General features: G+C 36.8%; 1 protein-coding gene across 1 annotated transcript in view; it reads left to right on the top strand.

Moving 5' to 3' along the window:
• The window catches only part of LOC107672073 (A-kinase anchor protein 1, mitochondrial-like), a 25,993-nt gene extending 14,543 nt beyond the window's left edge, over positions 1 to 11,450 (top strand). Inside the window, exons 11-14 of the mRNA XM_016465165.1 lie at positions 2,185 to 2,187; positions 10,514 to 10,552; positions 11,284 to 11,330; positions 11,444 to 11,450. Coding sequence (XP_016320651.1) covers positions 2,185 to 2,187; positions 10,514 to 10,552; positions 11,284 to 11,330; positions 11,444 to 11,450 — 96 coding nt within the window. The remainder of the gene's footprint in view (positions 1 to 2,184; positions 2,188 to 10,513; positions 10,553 to 11,283; positions 11,331 to 11,443) is intronic.
• The last annotated feature ends 18 nt before the right edge of the window (positions 11,451 to 11,468 follow it).

Genomic DNA, 11,468 nt, shown 5'->3' with positions numbered 1-11,468 from the left:
TTTTTTTTTTCACCCCCACCTTGCGAAATCTGCTCATTTGTTCTCTGTTGGTAGGAATGGTTTGAAATGTTTGCTTGGCTAGATAAGTAATCATTTGATTATTTAAATGAGTGTAAGAAGTCCTGCATAAACATGTACAGGTCAGTTTTTGCCAGACTCGTTACAAGGTTTGATTCTTTGGTTGTACAGATCTATTGAAAAAAGAGAATAAAGTTATTAAAAACATTTCGTGTCGTATTTTAGTTTTTAAATCATTGTGACTTGTAATATACTGTTCCAATCAAGCGTTTGAAGTGTTCTCTAAAGGTAAAGACTTTTTGAATGTCTAATTAAAAAAATTAATCTAAGCAACATTTGTCCTTCAGGGACAGTATAAAATATTGTTTCAAAATCAGTTTTTTATTTTATTCATATTTTTGTTCAACAAGAATACGTTAAAACTATGAAGTGACAGGGAAGACTTTTACATTGCTATAAAATGTCCTGCTGTTCTTTTGAACTTTCTGTTCATAAAAGACTCATAAATTAAATAAGACAACTGACCATTGTTTAATGTTTCTTGAGCACCAAATTAACAATGATTTCTGGAGGGTCATGTGATCCTGAACACTTAACTTTGCTATCACTGGAATGAACATTTTAAAATATATTAAAATAGAAAAAAAAAGTTTTTACATTGTAATGTTTCAAGTATTATTTTGTTCAAATAAATGCAGCTTTGATGGACATAAGGGGCTTCTTTACAAAAACATAAATGCTCATTTCTACTTTATAGTAGTTATAGTTCATAACCTCTAGAGGGAGTTAAAGACCATTTTATAATCACGTTTCCACTCTCCAAGGCTGAGTTCATGCTTTTGAGCTCTGTAATCCCAACAATGACATTTCCAAGAGCAAGGATATTCTCTGAGACGTGCCAGTGTAAACACTTCTAAATGAGAGACTGCTTTTATCCATCCTAATTCTGCAGCCTTTCTTGGCGAATGACTTGTTTGCTAGGAAGCTAAAGTGGAGTCATCTAGTTAACTCGTGAGAAGGTCTTTAGTTTGAAGCGGTTGTGCCTTTTTTTTTAAACCAGAGAAATGAGCATATTGTGGGTGACCTTTGAACTCTGCTACAGCAGAGAGAGGTAGTAAGTGACACTTGTACCTGAGCTTTTGTCCAGAATAATTTGATATTTTCATTCTTATCGTGTACAAAACGCTCCTGGCAAATCCCTGATGATTTCAGAGGGCTTTCAAATGAAATATCTTTCTGGTCTTTCAGTTCCTTGTTTCTTAATTGCTGTTGATTGAATTTATTGGCTGATATGAGTTTGAATCTTTGGTTATGAAGTGACATGAAATTGTCCATCATCAGCATCACATTCATTTTAATATTGTCCGGTATGTAGGTGACACCACGTCTCTGGTTTTTCATGCTGTTGCAGACCAGCAAGTCAAGCAAATATGTCTAGACTCCATAATGACAATATATTTATTCATCCAGTGCTGTAATTCTATTCAATTTGAATTTTCTAAATCATAACTCTCCCTGCAAGTGAGTAAAAATGGAAAGATATGCCTTGTAATCAGCCAACTGGCTTGTTTGGGGTTTAAACTCGAGAAGCCCCAGAGTGTATTTATTACTCACTGATGGCTGCTCTGTCATTGAAACACATCATAAAATTTGCAGATTATGCCACAATAAATTATCTGATGAGAAACAAGGTAGTGGATCTGGCAATAAGGTGCTAAAATGGCAACTATGGTGTATTTGTCAGTAAAACTAATGGGCTGACAATAGAAAGCTTGCTACAGTTTTCTCTTTCTGTACATTTCTGTCAGACTGGAATGTGTTTTTTTTATAGCTGTGATTGCAAGGTGTTGCCATTCAAAAGCCCAAAACATTAGGATTATTCATCACAATATACATTGGCTGAATAAATCATGTTATGATTGACGTAACAGTCAATTAGTAAAACATACTGGTGTTACCATACACCTCAAGTCAAGATACAAACTATCATAGTCATTTTTTTTTTTATTCCAATATAAACCACCATACTGAAACACAATTTCCCCAAGACAATAATTATAATAATACAAATGAATATACATTAGAGTGCATTTTGGGAAATCATCAACTGATAGACAAATCTAGTTTAAGATGGTATCTTTATATTTTCTGCCTATCTAGTCCAAGCTGGTCATTACCTAGTACAACTTTTATTTTTATCTCTTCAAACCTGGTCATCTGCTAGTCCAAGTTGGTCATTAACTAGACAGAGCTTGTCAGTAGGCAGACCAACCTGGTAGACCAATTTTGGACCAGCAACAAACATATTTTTAGAACATGATAGCTGGCCAACCAGTTGATAGCTAACTTAGACCAGCTAGAAACTAGCTGCCCTAAGTTCTAAAACACAGCTACTGGGATTTTTGTGCAGGCTGATATCAACAAAAGTTTATCTTATGTTACATGCCACAAAATGTTGTTTAAGGAAGTGTTTCCTAACTTATTTTTTTGTCCTACAGCCCCTCAATAAGGCTTAAATACCCTGTCGCTAACTCCAGATCAGAAATGTTTCTTTTAACTAAAATAAAACTGAATATCATCATTCAGCATTATTAATATATATATATATATATATATATATGCTACAAATATGTGACCCTGGAGTTATGTGTCTTAAGTCGCTTGGGTATATTTTTAGCAATAGCCAAAAAAAACATTGTATGCCAAATATTGTCCTATACTAACAAACCATACATCAATGGAAAGCTTATTTATTCAGATGATGTATAAATCTCCCTTATGACTGGTTTTGTGGTCCAGGGTCACATATATATTAGTAGCATATACTGTATATTCAGTTACAAATGGTGTTCACACTAATTTATAAAACTAGCACACATTTTGTTTGCTTTCTGAAAAGGGCTAAAAGATCACAATGAGTTAAACTGATTGACAACTGTAACAACTCATGATTTCTGTTTTACAGGTTAAGCTAAACAAAACTGAAATCTTTCAATGTAGCGTGGTTGGGAATCACTGGTTTAAGGTATGTTATGATATTTGAGTAACACTTCACATTAAGGTCTCATTTGTAAATGTTAGTTGATGCATTAATTTACATGAACTAATAACGAACAATACATTTTATATAGTTAATAAAAAATGTCCATGTTAGTTCACAGCGCATTAACTACTGTAGTGTTAACAGAAACAACTTTTGATCTTTAAAATGTATTAATAAATGCTGATATTAACATGAACTAAGATTAATAAATGCTTTAGAAGTTTTATTCATTGTTAGTTCATGTTAACTAATGTTAACAAAAACCTCATTGTAAAGTGTTACAGATGTTTGTAATGTAAAAATAGATTTTATATCAGTACTGTTTTCATTTACTGTACAATTCTAATATGTTCTCACTATGTAATGTGTGGTTTCATATGGTAATAAGAGATCAAGGAGCACTGAGCGTCTTCCAATAGTGGTGCTGTTTCACTTCATAACGGATATACAAATGTCTGACTCATCCCTCTGATGGCGTGCCATCCGTGGAATAGAAAACCTCATTTATCAGTATTCATTCTGTATATAATTCTGTGAGTATTTTTCATTCCTTTTCAAAGAATATGACAGATTTTTTCCTAATATAAGAACTCTCGTGTCAGGTGCTGATGTGATGTGATAACATGACCACTAGATGGAGCTGGAGCTTGATAATTCTGCTAATCCTGAATCCCTGTTTTTTCTTTTCGCTCAATGAGATCATCAATTTCTGGAGTGTCAGGACCATCTCCATTACAGGGCACTTAAATGAGCTTTTTGTCTGTCTGATCTCCGTCAACTAGTGGTAATGCGTGCGCTCGCACAAGCCGAGATGAATCTAATGAAGGCACTCAAGCACACACAACCTTTATTCAGACGTCTTGAAAGGCTGTGCTTTTTAGCTCATCACTGGACAGTGGTAATTATCCGAGGTCACCCTTGTCTCGCTTTCTGCCGCCAGACAGCCGAGGCCCTTAAAGCTTTGAAAACTGTGTGCGAACACGATGGATATTCAGACATCTTCTGTCATGCCAATGTTACACAGTACGGAAGTGCTGGAATTAAATGAATGTTATTGTCTCCTGAGGGGCCGTTTAACATCAACACATTTCTTATTCGATTGTTCTGCTCGGGCACGGCTAAATTACACTTAAATTTTCGTATCGCACCTCCCTTCTCATTTTCAGTAATGAACGGGCAGAGGCTGAAGTCCATTCTGCGGCCACCAAGGACACTTTTCTTTATTACCGTCCATTATGAGGCCGAATGTTTCTGTTTCTGTCTTCTGTCTAAAACCGTAACCGAGATCCCAGCCTTCCGAGACGGAATAATCGAGACTTTCTCCGCAAGGGCGATTCTGAAGCGTTTCAAAGTAATCTGATACCTGACCATCAAGGCTTAAGGCTGATTTATCCTTTCATTAATACAGTCTAAGGAACAAATTGATTTTAAAACACACTGAGCATTGATATCTGTGCTTTTTAAAGACCTTTTGAACAGATACAGTGGCTCTAAAAGTATTAAAATCACCTTAAAAACATGAAGGTCATTGCTTTATATAGAAAAATATCAATCCAAGCATAATTTATTTGGAATAAAACACTTTTCAGGCAAAAAATTGCACAGAAAGGTTATATATAAGTTATTTAAATTAATGGTTTTTCACATGCTCAAAAAATGCAGTTAGTTCTTGAAAAGCATGTATTTTTTTAGGTAACACTTTATTTTAAGGACCAATTGCCACTCTTAACTAGCATGCATGCTACTAGCATATTTGCCGTTTATTAGTACTTATAAAGTACATATTAATGCCTTATTCTGCATATTTTAGATCCCTTAATCCTACCCCATAACTAAACTTAACAAATACCTTACTAACCATGAATAAGCAGACAGTTAGGAGTTTATTGAAGCAAAAGTCATAGTCAATAGCGGGAATTCCGAGTTACATCTTCCGCCATTTTGGAGAGTATCCAAGAACGTATTCGACGTAATCAGCGTTGTTTACGTTCGGGGGGAAAACGCGCGCATGAACGTAATCGGCGTAATCAGCGTTGTTTACGCTTAGGGGAAAGCGTGCGTATGTGTTGTGATACTCTCTAAAATGGCGGAAGATGGTAACTCGGGGGAGAAGAATTGTTGAATAAAGCCTTTTTTTTGTTTTCTTTGTGCACAAAAAGTATTCTCGAAGCTTCGCAAATTGAAGTTGAGCCACTGATGTCACATGGACTGTTTTACCTATGTCCTTACTACGTTTCTGGACCTTGATCATGGTAATTACATTGCTGTCTATGGGAGGGTCAGAGAGCTCTCCAAAATCATCAAAAATATCTTAATTTGTGTTCTGAAGATGAACGATGGTCTTACGGATTTGGAACGACATGAGGGTGAGTAATTAATGACAGAATTTTCATTTTGGAGTGAACTAACCCTTTAAAATAAAGTATGACCATTTTGCAGATGTCAGTTAGTTTGTTACTTATTGCATTTCATTTCGATATTTTTGGGGCCACAGTTTGTTGATCAAAAATAGAAAAAGTGCATATCCAAATCCCCAAATTTGTCTTGAATGCAGAGCAACAAAATCAAAATCCCCTGCCACATTATGTTAATACAATTCATCTTTATTTGAAAATAATGCTGAGAAAAAGCATCCTAATAATGGTTTTTAGTTTATGCTTGCCGCATGACTGTTAAACTAGCTTCAACCATGTGACGCAAAGCGAATTGTGACATTTGGTCTCTGGCATCCTCAACAGAATCTGCGAGGAACAGTGACGTGCGACAAAAGGACAGACACTTGGAGACATCGAGTTAAGTAACTGAAGGTTCACATAAAAGCGTGTAAAGGGCCCTCAGCAGCTCTCCTTACACTGACACCATCTGCTTGGCACTGATGTGAACTCGCGCGTACAGCACAGCCTCTGTTTGCGCTTAGCTTCTCGAGCGGCTGATGAATTGAGCGTCTGCTTTGAAGCGTGTGCCAATAACTTTGATGGCAGATCATTAGAATGAGCGCTAACATCTTTTCTGAGTGGCCTTTTTTGTTACATTCCTTGATGTGTACAGGTGTGGATAAAGGAGGAAAGATCCAGATTTGAATTTGAATATAGTGAATCGCACATGGCCTAAATTATGCTGTTAGTGTCGCTGTGGGCATCTCATAATACCGACAGGGGCACAATAGCACAAATGCTATATTGGGCTCGTGAAAATGTGACAGATTCGTCGAACCGACATTTCTGTAAATAAAGCAACAGCCATATGTTGTCTATGGAACAATCTGTGCAGGGAAATAAAACAGAAATGGATGTTTGGATGTGATCAGAAACAGCAATTCATGTGACAGGATAATGCACATCAGATAACGTGATTGAGGAAGTGATCAATGCTCATTTAGTGATGATGTGACAGGACTATGAATTTATTTGGAATTCACATACTGACCATGTCAGTAACACGACTGAAAATATCTGCATTGATTCCATTGATTCTTGGGTCTTTTGAGCCAGATTTGATTTGCTTCAAAGGACAAAATGGCGGTTTAATTCATCCTTTTCCCAGTTAGTCTTAGTGATTTTAATCATTTTAGGCTTTTTGAGTTAAATGTGGGATTTAAGAAACTAGTATCACTTGTTGATTTCAGAACGGTTTTAGTTATAAATGCTTAACAAAAGAAGAAATGCTTTAAAATGCAAAGTTCAAATTTAAACTCAACCAATGAGGTAGTCGGAATTCTCCGAAATTTTTAAAAATCAAATTTAAAATCAACCAATGCAGTAATTAACTCATTTACCAATTAAAACAGAAAGAAAGAGTAGTGGACCAGCCAATTAGAAATTAACAACCATAAATTGGGTTGTCTCTTTAGGTTATTTTTTAGGTAAGGTTATTTATAGTGGGTATATTTGTACTCTTCAGGATGACAAAACAAGGATTTGTAGTGCCATGATTGCAAGACATTTTGCATAGTTCTTCAGATTTGAATAGTGATCATTCTGGGTTTCGAAAACGTATCAAACTAAAGAACTTTTATAATAATTTCTAAGAACCAGAACGCTGCTTTGAAAAGTGACAACGTGATGAGACTCCATTCTTTATAATTTCAACCTCCATTAAAACTGTTTCTTAAACATGAAATATTATCTCTCTAATTATCCATTTAAAGATCTGAGCAGATATTTTCTAACTCCATTGTCAAATTGGCCATTTTAGGCAATGTTTGGCACATTACATTTTTCTCTCTAATTGCAAAATGCACAGGCTCTAATTGGACAGATCTGTGTTGTGCACTTAGTCTAGTCTTTAATAAGGGTCTTCAGTTCAGACGTCTTTCTCCGCTGTTTTTGAAGACTTAATGGATTTCCAGAGACATTAGATTTAACTTAATAATGGTGAGGGTTGCGGAATTAATAAAGCCTGCCTTCAAAACCGGCGAATGCAAATGTATATATTTAAATATCCTCTTGATGTGTGTTTCTTTTAAAGTTGCATTTCAATTTCATTTCATCAAACCCGACAGCCGTGTCTCTGTTTATGTCACGAGCAACATGAATATGCATATGGTGAATGGTAAAATTCATAAGCGTAAGAAACTGATGCCTCATCTCGTGGCAGCAGTGTATTTATTATGTAGATGATTTTATGGCTGATCTATGCGGCAAAATGTACATGAATAGATTTGTTTTTGTGCGATCAGACAATTAAAGGTGTCAAAAATGTTTTGAGCTAATTCTGCAACTGGTAATACAGTTCTAACAAGTAAATGATACTCTAATAAAAGGTCTAATGAGGTCCGCAGTGTTCTTTAATGAACCAGTAAACGTTTGGCCTCACAATAAACATATCCCTAAATGCTCTTTAAGGCTTATATGCAATGAAACACTCGGGACATCATGTAGATATTTAAAACCTTGCTCCGAACAGTAATTTCCTGTTCAATTATGCCAAATCTCAATGAGCCATGATTCTAAAAACAGCCCCCTTTGACGGCCCAGTTCTGATCTGGCATAGCGCCTCATCATAATGCCAGAGAAAAGACAAGGCATGAAACACAACATGCTTTCAGGTGGTCAGATGAAATGTTATTTTGTACTTTCTTTCAAAACGAAAGGCAACTGTGCTGAATAAACTATTTTGCCCACCATTATGCTTATCAAATCCTATTATGAAATGATGTCATTTCGATTATCTTAAATACCCTGTAAAATGTTATGCCAAAGCCTATCAGAAATTGAATTGCGTATTGAATTACGATGGAATGGAACGGCAGTGGTGATGCATATTTGAACTTAACAGAAATGACATTTCAGGCTAAGAGCAGAAGGGAGCTCAATTATTATTAATACTTATTAGAATTAGTAATGTCAATAAAACTTTTACATTGAAAACAATAGTATCTTTGACACGTCATTTATTTTTTTCTTTTTCAAAACGGTGGTCTTGTCGTGCTCAAAGCCCGAGAGAGTATAAACTGAGAGGGGAGAGAGATGTTTCGTTTTCTGGGTTGTGCCCCACAGGTACCCGTGTGTCAGTTTACCAACAAGCTGCCCGCTAGGCAGTGAGGTGAGACAGTGGGTTCACCTGCCAATCAAGAGCATCTCAGCCTCCCTCCTCTGGACACCGGCTTTATGTGGGCTCTTTACTTCAAGAGTTCTGACTGTTGTTCAGAAGCTATTTTTAGCAGGAGAGGCGAGAAGAGGAAATATGAATTGGTATAGGTATAGACTAGAGAACAAAAAAGAAGAATGATGAGGTGTCGTTGGGCCGCGGAGCCTCTCAAACAGAGCTGCAGGAAATAAACAGCAATCACTGTAGCATGACTGAAAATCCACTGAGCAGGCAGCCTTAATTGAGCCCCTCTCTCTGTCTATTTCCTTTTCGCTCTTCCCCCTCTCCATGGATAATAAGCACAAGATCCCTTAACCTTTTTGTGCATTTTAAAGACCATTAATTGATGTGTGAAACTGCATTTTGCAGAAGTCGAGGGGTCCAAAGACCCTCAGGCGGTGTGTGATAGCTCAGATATTTCCAGTTTAACGTCTCAACGTGACAGATGGGTGTTGCTGAAGGAGGTGTATTCTGTACAGTCAATATATGAGTATACACAGCAGTGGAAAACAATAATCATACATACTATTTGCACGTACGCTTGAGAATGTGATTACAAGTATTGATTTATGATATGCTTATGTTTAAGGCATGTATTCTTTGGTCAGTGAGTAGGAATTTATTGCTGTTAGATTTTAGCACCTTATAGATATCATATTTGCATACTGGAAAAATTGGTGTAGAAACCGTTTTCACTTGAAAATTGCTAGGAAATTTCTCACACAATTACAAAGAAACAGCTAGTAACACATTGAAGTTTTGAACTTGTAAAACACTCCAATCATTTGTTTTGTTTTCAATTTTAACATTTTTTATATTATGTGTAATGTTATATCATTAGCACGTGATATGGCATGTTTACAAACGTGATTTCTCAATATAATAATTAGTTCATAATAAGAAAAACAGCTATTTGTAAACCCTGAAGATTTAGGGGGGAAAAAATGACATCCTCCATTGATTTAATCACACAAGCCTGTGTGCAAATTAATTTACGCCCTACTTGCTTTTTGGACATGTTTGAGCAACTCAAAACAAACAGAAGGTAAGTTATGAATTCTCTTTGGGGAGAAGTATTAAAAATTAATCAGTGCTTATTAATATGATCTGCGATGTAATATTTCTCTATCTTGGGTTGCAATTAAAAAAATCTAGCAGAAAAAGATCACTGCGCTGCTAATTCTACTCTGGATCTTGGGTGTGATATTCAGATGAATCAGTGCATCACTCGGACAGACTTTCCGTAGCTTTGTTTACATTCGCTTCTTTAAGTTCTGCGTGTGTATAATATGAATCCGCTACGCTTGTGTGTTTCTACGGCGATGTGACAATAATAAAAGTGACGCGATACGATTCGATCCGATCCGATCCGATCCTCACGCGCTGAGCCCCGGGTGGGCGGGGCCATGCTAATGACGTCAATGGAATGGGTGAGGTGACGAGCCCCTTCTGCGCTCCGCCCCGTGTGGGTGACGGGAGGGGGAGGGAGCCAGGCAGAGCTGATCCCACGTGTGACGCTCGCATTCCCGGCTCAGTAATATTCTCTTAGCTCTGACAGTGTGTGTGTTAGTTACTGGCCATAGTTGGGTTAGCCATGGAGGGAGACGGGAGCCAAGCCACATCTGGAAGCCCTAACGATTCGCAACACGACCCGGGGTAAGCCAGAGCCAATACTGACAGCACTTGACTTTTTTCCTTGTGTGTTTTTCTCCAGTGAACATGTTTTAAAAACGCTCAAGCTTACCAGTCAAACACGTGTAACGCATCGCTGTCAGCTCCTAATGTATGTCTGTGTTTTTGTTTGTTTTGTTTTCCAGGGGATTTGGCTTCGTTACGTTTGTGGATGCGGCCAGTGTAGATAAGGTCCTAGCTCAACCTCACCACGAATTAGACTCAAAGACGGTACGTTCCCTTCTATTTGCGTTTGTTTTGTGAAGTGCTGTTTAAACATGCTTGTATCTGTGACATTCAGTGGTGAAAAGACACGTAGTCTCCCTATCATATCCCTTCCCGTGTCGAGGCTTTCTGCGGCATTTGTCATTGTACCACACACACAACAGCGGGGCACTTGACATAAATAAGTAGCTGGATAATTAGTCCTATCTTCCTCACATGCCTCAACAGGTTTTAACCCCTTGCTTGCCAAACCGGAACTGGGGAACAAAGGGTTAAATCTCATTGAGGTATGGGGGCAAGAAGGAACTAATTACCTGCGGCGTTGTTCAATCGTGACTCCAGCTGTGTTCAGGGCCTCTTGTGATGTAAGACTTGCAGTGTATGTAGTGTTTTGCACTCTTGTTCCTGATTGAATTTTCCAGACAGAATGTTGACTCCGGATGTTGCTCAGGGCAAGAATGTATTTTGGATGCATGCATAAGTTCATTGTAAACCTTGCTGACTAGAAATGTTTTACGTGCATGATTTACATGGTAAACTAATTTGATCACATTTGTTTATTTTTGTATTTTCATAGTATATTTAGACTTATGTTGATACTATGTTATTTGTGGTGCAGGTTAGTGTGTGTACTGGTGCACAGTTTTCCATTATTATACATTTAAGTATCATGCATTAAATTTATTTCCTAATGTGCCATTAATTATTTATTTAAATTTTTCTTATGTATTTTTCAGTTGTTTTATTCATGCCTGGAGTTTGCTGTTGCTTCGACATTTAAAAGGTGCTTGTAATATGTAAACTAAAAGTTTAGAGTATGTACTAAGATTTTCTTGTACATTTTTAAATAAAGATTCAAATTTTTAAAAAGATTTTGAAGTGTGTTTTTACCTGTAGAGTATAGGATTATTTTATATATATA

Source organism: Sinocyclocheilus anshuiensis, unplaced genomic scaffold (genome assembly GCF_001515605.1).
Source record: "Sinocyclocheilus anshuiensis isolate Anshui unplaced genomic scaffold, SAMN03320099.WGS_v1.1 scaffold336, whole genome shotgun sequence".
In the NCBI taxonomy this organism is placed as follows: domain Eukaryota; kingdom Metazoa; phylum Chordata; class Actinopteri; order Cypriniformes; family Cyprinidae; genus Sinocyclocheilus; species Sinocyclocheilus anshuiensis.
Note: the sequence above shows the minus strand (reverse complement) of the source record. Positions and strands in the feature narration are given on the sequence as shown.